The following is a 14635-nucleotide window of genomic DNA, read 5'->3' as shown; positions in this document are numbered from 1 at the left end:
AGCAGTGTGGCATAATGGTAGTTTTCTGTCCTGAACATTCATGTCTTTAAGATTCCCTTCTTGCACTGACTTGATAGCTATATAATCTTGGAAAAGTTATTTTACCTGTCTTACACTCAGTTTCCTCTTCTGAAGGGAGCACCTAACAGCAACTTGAGTATGACTGCAAAGGAACAATGGAAAGGCTCTACTAACATAACATATGTGACCAGCTCTGAAGATGGAAATCAACAGATCAGAGTGCAGTAATGGCCTTACTCAGCAGTATGTCTCCTAGGAATTAGGACAGTGTTTGGCATAACAGGTAATCAAAACCAAATGAAAAAAATGAACTAACCAAACAACAGCAACAACAAACATAAGGCATCATTATCTGTACCTCTTATATTGTCACAAACAATGAAGAGGGCATAGATTTAGCACATTTCACATGAATAAAATTGAATCATATTGTTTTGTCTTACATCAGATTCTTCCAGTATACTAGTATCAAGTAAATGCTGGATGCAAAATCCATTGATAGCCACACTCAGGCTAAACATTAAGAATGGAAACCACACTTCTCTATCCACATAACATGACTTCACAATCCTACTTTGTCCATTCACAGTACTCTGATCCTTTCCCAAAATTAATCAAACCCCCATTCCAGAACCTCATTAAATAAGGCCCTCATTAAATAAGACCCTCATTAAATAAGATTTCCTATACTGAAGAAACTTTAACCTTGCTTCCCCAGTTCTGAAGCATTGCCAAAGCTCTCCTGAGGTGAGGGTCTCCCTTACCTAAGCAAGCAAATAAACTCAGCTTTGTCTCAGATTGTGTTGGTGACATTTGGGAAGCTAACTTTCAACAAAGCCTACAACTTTTCTAAGGCCTGAAGGATTATTTTATACTGCAAAGCCCTCTATAAACAGAGATTTCTTGATATAGCACTCATGATATTAACAATATAACTGACATTATAACTGAGTATATGCATTCTTGCTGCATTTAACTCTTTCATGGATCATGCTTTCAATTTATAATAAATGAGAGAACAAGATATCTTCATTATGTTCACTTGTGATACAAAAGGTTCAAATCCATCAATTCACATTAAAAAATTGTAAATTAAGATTTTAGCTCCAAAATAAGGATTCAAACAGCATTTTTATTTTTACTACCTCACTGTATTTCTTTCTATATATAGGAATTTCAGAGTTACTCTTTCAGGAAAAAATAGGTATATGCAACTTCCTTAATATGAAGTCTTACCTTTTCCAGTTTTGAAAGAGCAAGAGAGTAACAGTCTTTGGCTCTGAATTGCATGAATCTCATGTTGGCTGGGTGAGTAAGTTCTGTGATAATACTGAGACTGGAAAACAACCTACATTAAAAAAACACACACACACAAAAGAACATTTGCATTACACTAACAATCCAATACGGTATTTTTTATAACACCATATTTATGAGTGAGTGATTCCTAGCCTCAGGCATAAAACAACATGCAATTACAGCAGCAGGCATTGTTACATAAACTGTCTATACGATGCGAGAAAAATGGAGCACTATTTTCCGAAGAATATTTTAGCAAACATTTTAGCACTACAAGAAGAATAAATTTAGTAATTTGGCTTTTATTAGACATTTCTCTCTACAATTATGAAATGGCATAGAAGAGAAACTCATGAAGCTGATTTAAGAAGTTACAAGGTGACTTTGTGGATAATGTTGAAATTGAAATTTATAAGATGAATATGCTGATTGACAAAGATTTCACGGGATGAGCTTCTTGTTCATATTATGAGTTCTTTGATCTTCTAAGATTCCCTATTCTCATAGTATGAAATTTTAAATGTCAAATCTTGCTACAGTGAATTTCTGAGAAAATATTTTAGCTGAAATAACATTTTATTACAATGAATTGAGGCCAAGGCTCAATTGGTAGTGTTATTTTAAGAGGATCCTGAGTTTTCACATGTCCCATAGCTTTGCATTAGCTTTCTTCCTATTCACTTTCTTCCCCCAACACACACACACACACACACACACACACACACACACACGCACACACGTGCACGCACACACACACGATAGTAGTTGTCAGATCATTGCTTCGTTATTGTTATTTTTATTTACTGACGGCAATACTTAATCTCTAGGTTAACAAGTAATTATAAAGTGTGTTTGTTATTGGACAGGTCTGGTCTCGAGGACATAAAAAGAAGTATAAAGTGAATTTTTTGCCTTTAAATTAGACCTACTACCTAGAGGAAACTATAAAAAATTTTAAATTATAAGGCTGTACATATTTTTCTAGGGGTGATAAATATGGATGACTGAGTCTTCACAGATTATGTAGCATTAAAACACCAGCGAAAGGAGAGCTTATGAGAAGCATCTAGGACAGTGCTTAGATATAAGGCCAGAAAGTAATTTGTGAGAAAAACATAGCTGCAAACCAATGAAAATTTATTTCATCTTTGGGGAAATTTTCATTTTCTCTGAGAAATATAGCTTTTATCTTTCATAGATATTATTATTCTAACTTTGGATACATTTATGATTACTTGGATGATACAATCCTTTGCTAACACATTACATCAAATGTATATAGCTATATATATTTGAAGTCTGAGTGAGTGGTAATATGACTGAGTGACTGGTCATTGTACTTAAGTGACTTGTAGAGTGAAAATTAGATAGAACCAAAAAATGTATATGATGTACCACTTCTGTTCTACATAAATGAACCCACACCTTTGTTATTTTAAACTACAAAAGTGAATACATTATCCAAGTCTGCCACCTAGTGAAAATCTATAACTAAGTAAGACTTAAATAATGAAATGTTTTATTGCATTGCCTTTTATATCTACAAAGTACTACTCATGTTCAATTATAATACATTTATAAATTTGGTTCTGGAATAGATTTAATTATGTATCTTTAAAATACTAATCTACAAATCTATTTCTGGGACTTAATATGGCCTAAAACACATTCTGAATATAAGACATTTTAGAAATAAAATGACATAAAAAGTCTATCTTCCCCTAGGTCAGAGGATCATAATAAAACAATATTACAATTGAAAAATAATGTTTTTTTCTATTTAAAACTTTTCTACAATTAATTTATGTTCTGATTGAGTGATGTAAGTATCATTGTGGAAATGTGCAAAATCTCTATGGAATATTCTCTGCCTGAATTAATTTATTCAAAACGTATTTTTGAAAGACAGGCCCAGTTATGCTAACCCATACAGAGATGAAAATCCCACCATATACCCTATTTCCCAGACCACTGGGAGAACTCTGAGACTAGCTGCAATTATATAGTCAAGCAAAACAAACATAAGGACACACAAATCTGGAAAATGTTTCCCATATTAAAAAAAAAAAAAAAAAACTAAGCCAATGTGCTGCACTATAAATTTTGATCTGTTGTGGTGACTGGGAATGATGTTTCAGAGTAACAGGGAGTATACCTTAATCTATAGGTACACACATACACTTAGATACATGAAATTCTAGTTTTAGACTACAGTTGACTATCAACACTAAAATAAATAAGAATATACTTTTTTACAAATACTTTTTAAACACTTGAGGTCTGAGTCCGAGTTAGTAATAAATGAGACTATAATAAATATCAGATACCTCTTGCATTTAAATTTATCCATGTAAACCGATCAAAATAATAAAAAATATTTTTGTACTATATAAAGGAATCATTTTCATATTTATATATATTCATTATCAATATTTTCAATTATGTCATTTTCCATGTGTACAGGTGTGTTATTTCCTCAACGAGACTATGACTACTTGTAGCAGGCTGAAGACAATATTCCTTTTTTATTTTTAATTTTTTTAGCTTGCCATTTATGCTCTTAGTGTCCTGGGGATGAAAGTCTTCTAACTGAGCAGCTCTCCCTGCTCTTACTTCCCCCCAGCCCCTCCCCCCACCCCCCTACAAACCACTTTTCACATTGTAGCTAAAGGAATATTTTAAAACTGTTTCAGTGATTTCCTTCCTGTTATTCCTGTAATGAAGATCACTTGTAACAAAGCTCTGCAAAGCCGGCCCCTCAGAGCCTTTGGCTATGCTGCCCCCATGTGGAATGCTCTCCTCCTCTCTTTGCCGCTGAGTCTATCTTGCAAGCAAAAGATCTTCAATTTCTCAGGGAGGTGTTCCTTGATTCACTGGACTAGACCATATATTCTTGTCTGGATCTATATAACATTCTCCTTTTTTTTTCAGTAGTTGCCACACTTACCATTCTCCAGTTCAATTTTTTAAATGACTTGTTTAATATGTTCCCAGCTAGACCATCAGCAACCCAAGGCCAGGAAGCCTTAATCACTACTGATCCCCGTGTCTGCCTTTGGCACCACGGCAGCAATAGACAGCATCCTGCATACTCCCCAAACTTACTAGATGCTCAATAATACCACGTGAATAAATCACAACCGCAGGTGTTTGTAGAGGTCCTCCTGACCTATACGGGGTTAATGCGGGCATTTCTCTGTTCCAAACAGATCACAGATCCATGACTTGACTGAATGTTTCCACTGACAGAGCACTGGTTTTCTTAGTAGTTTGATCAACTAATTTTTAGGGGGAAAAACGCAAAAACAAAAATATCTTCATATTAAAAAAGAATCTGAACTAAGTCACTCCTAGGCTTTTGCAATGCAGATAAATCAATGCTAAATCAATTAAATAAAGAGACCATTAGACTGAGAAGGTCCTAATAGTTCAGCAGGCTACTTAAGCAAACCAACACCTCAGAGAATAAATGCCCGAGGCTAAGAAATCAAAACCAAAGGACAACCAATCATAGTCTGCTAGGCTTTCTCAAATAAGACAACCGCTTAAGCTGTAGCCAAATAATTCCCTTGCTTTGATTCCCTCTTCTCTGTAAGTCCCTCACTCTTGTCCTTGAAGTGTTTCTAACCACTTCCTATCTGGCGCTGCCAAATTTGAACTGATTTTTGCTCAGATAAACTCTTAAAATGTTTAATATGCCTTAGCCTATCTTTTCACATTAACAAGTATTTAGTTTGTACCCATTCTGTATTCAACTAATGTTTAACTATCCTGTGTGCTCTCTAGAAAAACCTCTGCTTCTCAACTTCTAGATGAAGTTTTCTCATCTTTCCTTCTCCTGATAGACTCAGGCAGTTGGTTTGAATCAGCCATTTTTTTCCTCTAGAGGATAGGATGAGCCAGTAAGTTGCCTTCAATGTTGCTGTTTTCCCCCAGTTAAATGAGAATAATGATAGACGCCATTGACATGCCAAACATTCCCAAGTGAAGCATTATGATAGTCAGTCTGACGTAGCCATTTTGAAGCCATTGTTTTTAATTCAAGGCACATTTTGGCATGCTTGTTTAAATTTAGTTTAGATATTAACACTTGTTCATAAAAATGTAAAAACAGGAAATATTTTCAAATATACCAAGTGCTTCTTAGGTAAAACTTTAGCAAGAGAAACTAAATTTTGAAGTACAGACGTGCTTTTCTTTCAATTTGGAAAATTGCACAAACTTCAGGAGTGCTCATCAAATATTTGAGTGTTGAAACTTTGTATGCCAAGCTCTAGACTCATTTCTGGAAAATGAAATACTTCCTGAGTAGGTTCTCCGGAAGAAACATGCAGGGGCCAAGCCAGCAAATCCATAATTGCCACACTGGATAAAAACACACTGAACTGTGTAGTCCAGTTTTCAATTACGAAAGTACATTTAAGTTAGAAATGCAATTCTGGATGAAAAGGAATTCCCCCCATGCCCCCAACTCTCCTCTAATTCTTTCTAAACCACCCCCACCCCCAAGTATACTGCTAGTGAATTAATGAGATTCTCCTATTTTTGCCTTTGGTCTTTTGGGACTGAGTAACTCTGAAAGGTCCTTGGACAATCTGGAAAGAAAAGAGGCCTGCCAAGCGAAGCTATATGTCCTAGTAAGGCAGGGGTTCAAGTGAACAATATGAGCCTCTGAATAAGAACAAATTTAACCTTATTCCAGACTGGCAAAACAGATAATACCAGTTACATCAATAACTTGTGAATTAGAGCACTGTTACTTTCATTTCAGACTTGAATTCCATCTCATTCTTATCTACTGGGCTCTAATACGAGCACAGATTGAAGATTTTTCTAACATATTCCTTAAGTCGTTTTAAAAGCTGAAAATGTAAAAGTCAAAATGCCCCCACATCAAAATGGAATGTCAAAATAATCAAGTTAAAATGGCATGGGCCCAAATAGCTACACAGTCATTTACAAACGCTAAAATAAAATGTAGCATCGCCCCATACAGAGCAACAGCATAAGGTAATCTTAATTTGCTTAATACATACAGAGGCCGAGCAGCTTAGAATTTGGTTCTCATTCAAGGAAATTAATGATGTTCATGAAGATATAAGGACTGGTGCAGATATTTTAGAGATACTATTATTTAAATAAATTTCTAGGCCCAAGACAGGGCTTCTCCTGCTGGGTTGCCATGTCAGCAAACTAAAATTTAGATAACTTTTGTATGTCTGTGATAAAATTAATTTGCATATCTAGACCCACAAAATGGAGACTGCCTCAGTGGCCCAGCCCACGTCACAAATCTAAACTTAGAAGTCACACGTACTTAAAGTAAATACCTATTAAGGTAACCTAATATACACCAATCTCAATCCTCCAAATCAGCTTTAGCTAACTCAGCTTATCCTAGAAAACAGGACCTACTAGCCTGACCAGGAAATGTCACGCCCTGTTTCCATGATGCCTCTTCTAACATTCTATGAATCTTGCTCTTGCCGAAAAATCTCTCCAGAAAAGTGTTCCACTGCTTGTGAGGCACTGTACTTCTCCAATCCACAGGCTGTTTCCCTTGAATAAAGGCTATTAAACTTGTTACTCAGTTGTTTTAGTTTTGTCATTTGATACCCGTAAATGCTCCACTTGACCAGAAACACGGTATACCCAGTCAGCCAATCCCCAAATGCCAAGCAAACCTGGGCTCTACACTTATTTCTTTGTTCCTTGTTCCTTATTCATTTTCTGTTTTTCTCTTTCTTCTTCCTTGTTCTTTATCCTATAAGAGCTTCCTGCCTCCCACCCTCTCTGGACCCTTAGGAATGGAGACTGCCCACTTCATGAAGTGTTAAAGAAAGTCTATTTGAATCACCTAAGTTGTCTTTAATCATTTTTAACACTATGCACTCTTGTAAACTCCCTTAGACAAGGAGTTTCCCAAGGAGATGTTCCCTTAGACATGGAGCCTTACGCTTTAATCCTAAATAGCCTGGTATCCAGCCGCTGTAACTAGATTTCTGGTTGTCTATTGCTCACTTATGAGGATAACTGGATTCTCCCTCTGGAATTTGTCATCTCTCTCTAAGCAATTTCATGCAAGGTAGTGGGCAGAGAACCTCAAAGAAAACTGGGAGTGGAGGAAGAGAGAATGAGAAAGAGAGTTGAGATCGGTATTAATCACAGCACATAATCAGTAATCATCTGTTTAGGGTTTTAGCACAGGAGTGATTATAATGACTGATCTTGGAACTTAATCTGGTAAGGAGGGAAGGAAAGTTCTCAGGTGACTAAGCACAGTGAAAAGCTATTTGAACCAGTGGATAGTATATTTCAGTGGAGACACAGGACTGTTAAGAATTGGGGGGGGGGGGTCTTAGAAGAAATGAAGTAGAAAATAAGCAGTAGTACTCACAGACCTGAATGAAATTGAGAAGATGGAGGGAAACATTATTGGTACTTCAAGGGAAAGGCTATGACCAGGAGAACAGGTGGCTAAGGTAAGATACTGAAAGGATTATCTACACAGAATTGTTGAAATCATCAAGAATGATGGTAGAAACAGTGTTGTCAAGAGTCACAGTGAAATCAGGAACCAAAATCTTCAAGGAATGTGGAAAAGTGACCTCAAAAGTGGTAAATGACTGCACCTATAAAATGAAACTACCAAATCTGCATGACTTTTGTCATTTGTCTATATAAATAACATTCTGTACATTGGGGATCTATCAGTGTCTTACTTTTGTATTTTATTATGTAAGACTAACCTAGTTTAGCATGCATTGACCGCCAGCTTAAGGACTACTCCATTAAAAAGTTTCCTAGAATTTTTTTTTTTCCTGAAAAATTGTTACGTACTTAGTGAAATAATGATAATACCACCACACATGTGTCTACTCTTAGTTATTCTGGTCAGTTTTAAAAGATTAGAGCCTTTGCCCCTTTGAGTAAGGTGGGGATTTATTTATTTATTTATTTATTTATTTATTTATTTATTTATTATTATCTTGAAATCAGAATAACTAATTCATAGACTATATAATAAAAGCCAAGTCAAATCAATAGAAACTTTACCATAATAAAAAATAAACCATAATAGAAATGAATTCATGATAAGTTGAAAATTAAAATGGTATGTTTACTCAAACAGACCCGAGATCCTCTACTGTTAAAAATGTAACTAGCTTTTCTCATGCATGGAACCAAAAACTATGATTTCACTTTGTTCACTGGCTGTAAATCTCATCCCGCTGAATTAATTTTCCAGTTGTAATTTTTTTCATTCTCTAGAGAAAAAAATTACTTACGTGTCTGTCATATTTTAAACATGTGCTATGCGACCCTGAAATGTACTATTTCATTTAGCTCAGTAACTAGTTAGCTATACTCTAAATGAACCGCCAAATTACAGTAACTTTAGAGGGTACATTTTTCTCCTTCTGGAACAACAGGTTCTTATGCAAGTTAGAGTAAATCTTCCAGATGTGTTCTTCACCTACCTAATTTCTGGTCCTTACTTTAACACTGCAAGAAGGGTTAATTATTTTCCACATGCATTTTATAGATGAGGGAAACTGAATTTCTATGAGGTTAAGAAATATACTTGTCACACAGTGTCTGCTGGAACCTCGGGAATAGAGGTGCCAGATGAGGTTTGTTGCTTCCCTGTTCCAAAGTCTGTGGCTTTTCTACTCTGTCACATGAAGGTGATCACGACAGTGCTAATAATTACAGTCACTAACATTCACTGAGAAACTGAAAACTACCAGCCATGTGCTACATGTGCGACACAGCATTATGTATTTTTAAATCCCAAACAACCTTGTGATTAAGACACTGAGGTTTAGAGAAGAAAAGTCATTTGCCTAAGATCATGTAATAAATAGTCAACTTAAGTGGGACTCACAATTAGGCTCTCTCTTCTGAATTCTGAACTCAAACAATAAACCGATAATTACCCTCAATATATGAAGGTATAAAGGTGGAGCAAGGGGAGATGATGATGGAGTTCAGATTGTTTTATTTACTTCCATAATTTAGTAGTTCAGGTTTCCTTTAGACTTCTGCAGAACTCACGAAACTAAAATAATGATCTTTTAGATAGTTACATTTTAAAATGATTTCAGAAAGAACCATTTCAAGTGACAGAGATGTCTTCGTTTATAGGTAATTTTGACTTTGCTTATAGCACGGGACTTTTCTCTGGTTTTCATTCTTACCCAAAGATAAGCATAATGGAAATTCCTATCTGGGTAAGTTTAATTGATGAAAGACAGGAAAATAGTGAGGATAAGGTTATGACTTGGCTCTTAACATGGGTAAATTGCCTGTTCACATCCTTAAAATATTTCATTTTTAGTAATCCAGATTGTCAATGCATACTTTTGGCCACTGCCAGGCATAAAAGCAAAATTAGACCATGCATGGTCTGTCATAAATCTGACTGCAAGTGCACAGGATTTAGAATTTGCTCTTGTTAAACGATACCAGAAAACAGATTTGTTATTCCATTTATTTTTAAAAGAATGACCCTGAGTTAAAAATTAGACATACGGTGCCAGTCATACATCGGAGGCTAAAAAAGTACTTGTTTTAGGACCAAATGAATGAACATAACTTCAGTGAAAGTAACTTACATTCATTCCTTTTATACAAGTCAGAGTCAAATATTTCAACAATATTTAACAGTAAGTAAGCCACAGGGCCGCGTTACTGAGACATTTACCTGAAAAGGGTCTGCACATTTACAATCGTTTTGGCGTCTGCCATGTAGTCTTCCTCCGCACTCATGGTACTCTCTTTGTCCACAACCACCATGTTGGCAGCAAAAGTCACTCCACACCTGAGTAAATCATCTAGGCTTTGATAAAATCAACAGAGAAGAATGGACTTTCAATAAATCACCGTACTAGGATCAGGGCTTGCTCACCCACTCTGCACCTGTATAGGCTGCCCTTAGAGATGGCTTTCACATAGTTTGCCCTGGTAGATAGATGTTGATGTGAATTAAAATATAGTATTCTCTGCTGATATGAAATAGTTTGTATCTTTGAGCTGTTTATGTTTCATTAGATCTCAACTATTTCAAAGCATTATGCGTTAAAAATTTTTTAATATTTATTAATTATGTAACTAAAACAAAAACACCCACTTTGCAATCAAATAGAGATAAAACATGTTAGAACTGTTTTTATGGTTAGCACACTATTTCAAAGACATGACATATATATATATATATATATTTAATCTCTATGGTACTTTTGGTAAGAGTAGAAATGAATACTTATGTTAATTTAGATGGTCTAGCCCAACAAAGAAATATTAAACTGTGAAGTGTCTATTTTTAAATGTGTATTATTTCTTTGTGTAAAGCTATGTGTTAAAGATTGGTCTTACACAGCCATGAGCATGGAAAATATACAAATATCAGTTGTATTCAAATTTATCATTCAGCCAGACTAAAGTTTTTGAGCCAGTGATTTAATAATCTGATTTGATTGCATGAAATAACTGCTAAGCCAGGATAGAAGTTCCCATGAACTTCAGTCTTCTCCCCATCACTGATAAAAACTAGCATTCTCCCACTGAATTAGAAGAAAATGTTGCCATTGAAGCTGAAACAAAGAAACCACTATCTCCCTGCCTCTGCTTCACACCAACTAGAAAAATACAACTGAATCAGATAAAGGAGACTAAACTTGAAGGAGTGTAAGAACGTTTTAGGTGCAAAGTTGATTGAAGACAGAAAAATTGGGCGAATTGATGCTCACATCTGATTTAAAATAGGAAGTGGAGAACTTAAAGAACAGTAGTTCCTTTTAGATTGTTAAACTGCCAGTCAGTTCCCTGAGAATCTTTCTCCAAGTGTGTGATTCGTTGAACTAGCCACATCAAGTGAAGGAGTATTAACAAAGCTCTGAGTCCAAGATCCCCCGGAGTAGTCCAGAAAACATTATTTTTCTTGAATCAGAAACAACTTCTGTGGCAGAGATTTTATGGCTAAAACTGTGGAAACAGAATTTATTCCAAATAAATTTCCTACAGTGAGAGGGGCCAGGGCCCTCATTTCCGATCAATACGATGATCAATGTTTAATCCCTGGAAATACTTTATTTGGATGTTTCTTTTAACTTAGAAATTCATAATTGTTCTTATATCTATTAAAATACATTTTTTTTAAAAAAAAGAAAGAAGTAGGTGAAAATTAATGTGATATGGGCCATAAAATGATGCTCAAGTCATGTGCTTTCAATCCACCTTGCTATAATTTTAAATCACTTTCTATTTTAGCTCTTATGATCTTCCCCCCAATAAAAAATAATCTCTCCATTATAATTATCTATATAAGAAAAGGGAAAGATAAGGTGGTAGAAGGTAAGATTGATTTGTAAAAGATATATAGATACAAGTTATGATGATAAAAAATGAATATTTCATCAGTAATAAATCAATGAAGTTGAAACTTAAAAAATTTTATTATGCGTACCTGTGTTAAATAGCTAATAGCTACGTAAACCTATATGTATCAGTTAATTCTATACTCAAAATATTGGCTGTTGTAGTTTACATATAACCTTGGCAAGTGATTTTAGTAATAATGATTAAATATGAGTTTAAATCTATAGACAGTACATACAACTGGAATGACATTTCAGAACCATGTAGAAACATTTTGTTCTTCAATTTTTAACTTTAAATTATTTATTTTTATATCCATTTAACATTACATTTTACTCTTTTCCCTTTTTTATCCAGCTACCAATTTATTCTTATAACGCCACATCTGTCATGATTTTCCACACTATCCTATTTGCGAAGCCACTGCCTATTTTTTTATTCAATAGCAAGGTTGCTTTACACAGTTTGGCCACCAGATGGCTGCCTAAGAAAAACAGTCAATATTCACGAAAAAAGAGATAATCTAAATGGCAACAACTTCCTTTTTATTGTTTTATTGTTTTCTAAGCCTTCCTTTTCAAGGAGAACTATAATGTGAATGTATGAATATATGGGACTGTTTGTAAGTGTTTTAATTCATTCGAAGGTGTTTTTGCTTTTTTAGCGGAAGTTTCAAACACTAGCAGAAGAGAAGAACACGGTGAACCTCCATATTCCACTCAACCCAGCTTCAATAATGATCAACTTGTAGCCAATCCTGTGTCATCTCTAATCATAGGAAGTTGATCCTCTCGGTTCTTCTTTTCTTCACCATAAACACTTTACAGAGAAGGAATTCATTTCATAGTTTACATCAGCAAAGACAGAAGGGAGGTGTATTTATTTTTTAACTATTCTGTTTTTCTAATGAATTTCAATAGAATACTATCATTTCAAAGTAACATTACTAGCGATAAAATACAGGTTAATTCCACATTCATGAATTTAATTAATAGTAATTTTAGTACATCTAACTACATCTTAGTTGATTAGTATTAAGATAACTGATAATGCAAATTATATTAATGTAGAATAGAGGTTAAATAAATGTTAGTCAGTTTTCTCTTTAATGTATCCACAGCCAATAAACACTTTCAAAATTATAAAACTTTTTTTCAATCTACAGGACAAAATGTAAGCATGAGAGTTCTTAATTAGTAACTTCAGCATTTTGTTTTGAAGGCTCTGGCTGACATTTTTTTAATGGAAAACTAGCACATTTTATAAGCATTTTAGTTTTATATTTCTTATAATATCATGTTCATCCATATAAAAGAATTTGTATTTTAATACTAACACATTGCACACATTTGACTTTTTAATTAACACAATTTTAGAAATTATAGACTGGTATATGTTACTAGAATAAAGTAAGCTCTTAAGGGAATGCTCCAGTTTATAAATCTGGCTTAAAAGGAGCATCTCTAAATTATTTGAAGATTTCCAAAAGTTACAACGATGATATCAATGCATCACAACATCGAACCTTTAGATTTTCTCTACCCCTAGGCCCATAGTAATAACGTTATTGCTAGAGACAGCACAAAACTGAAATAGTTTTAGAAACTAAACAAAAGTGACAAAATTCACATGCAGCAAGATTTGTTTTAATTCAACAACAGATTACTGCTTAGGAAGTTTGAATACAAGATGTATAACACGAGAACATAAGCTCTGCATGCAAAATACACCATATTTGCAATACTGAAATGGCAAATTACACTCATCATGCAACACGGAGGCACAGCACATGACAAACCACAGGACACCACACTAGTTAGTGTGCCAAAGATTTTGTCACCTACTTGTCAATAGAGCCCACCATGTAGTAAACCATTGGAAACCAACAGATTGCATCCAGAAAATGCATATCTGGCCTAAGTAGCAGATGGGTTACAAAATGAAACACAATGTCACAACAGTGGCAGCGCTTCTAGGGAAAGGAAGTAAGTTGACTTAGTTTGCATTTCCAAAACTAAACACTGTTGACAAGATTAATTTTAAGTGACTTTTTTTTCTTAACATTAATTAGGAAATATCATTTGTACTTGTTAAGAATATACAATGTACTCAGAATTATAAAAACTTGTATTTCTGCTTTCTAAATCAGAAACATTATGGCATTATTCTACAAAAATACTGAATTGATATTCTTAATTATAATTAAAGGGTCTTATCAATGAGTTTAAAAATTATTCATGCAGAGGAAGAACTGTAAAGTGAGAAATTAATCATTTTTTCTTAGATGGCCCAAAGCATACGGAACTAAATAGTATGCTTATTAAGAACACCTTTCTCTAAGGATTATACACAATTAAACATGACCCTTAATATATCAGTATAACAATCAATAAATATATGCACCCATGTAATAAATGTATTAAAGAAAATTAAAATGAAAATAATTTACCTTTTAAATAATTGACTTACTCCATATATATTGTTGAGCAAATACTTACTGAAATCTTTACTTATATGCATATTTGAGGAAAGCATCATAAACCTGGATGCTTCCTTAAAAATCACCTGATCTATTGTACTCATTTTATAATGTGATAAATTCTTTCATGCATCTATTCACTCAGCGTATATGTATCCAAAACATTTCATATAATAGACATTTCAGTACACTAAGGTATATGTAAAAAAGAATATCGAGTTACCTTGTACTATAAGAAATACAGTTTTTGATATACAGGGATAAGAGCACACAATCACAGTATATGTTTTAATCAGAAAAAATAAACAGTAGGTTGCACTCAGAAGGCAGAATTAGAGGTCATTTCACAAAGATTATGTTTAATCTGGATGTCTGCCAGTAAAAGACAAGGGGAGGGAAATTCTAGGAAAAGAGAAGTGTAGCATCTACATATCCCAGCTAGATGAAGTCTTTTCC

General features: G+C 34.3%; 1 protein-coding gene across 3 annotated transcripts in view; it reads right to left on the bottom strand.

Annotated features, from left to right (window-relative positions):
- Positions 1-14635, bottom strand: part of KCNT2 (potassium sodium-activated channel subfamily T member 2) — a 346348-nt gene that overhangs the window by 65741 nt on the left and 265972 nt on the right. For all 3 annotated transcript variants that reach the window (XM_048225452.2, XM_026489786.4, XM_048225453.2), the window contains exons 20-21: positions 10028-10162; positions 1258-1369 (exon numbers count right to left, since the gene is read on the bottom strand). In XM_048225452.2, the coding sequence (XP_048081409.2) occupies positions 1258-1369; positions 10028-10162 (247 nt within the window). The remainder of the gene's footprint in view (positions 1-1257; positions 1370-10027; positions 10163-14635) is intronic.

The sequence above is a fragment of the Ursus arctos genome, unplaced genomic scaffold, assembly GCF_023065955.2.
Source record: "Ursus arctos isolate Adak ecotype North America unplaced genomic scaffold, UrsArc2.0 scaffold_2, whole genome shotgun sequence".
NCBI lineage: Eukaryota > Metazoa > Chordata > Mammalia > Carnivora > Ursidae > Ursus > Ursus arctos.
Note: the sequence above shows the minus strand (reverse complement) of the source record. Positions and strands in the feature narration are given on the sequence as shown.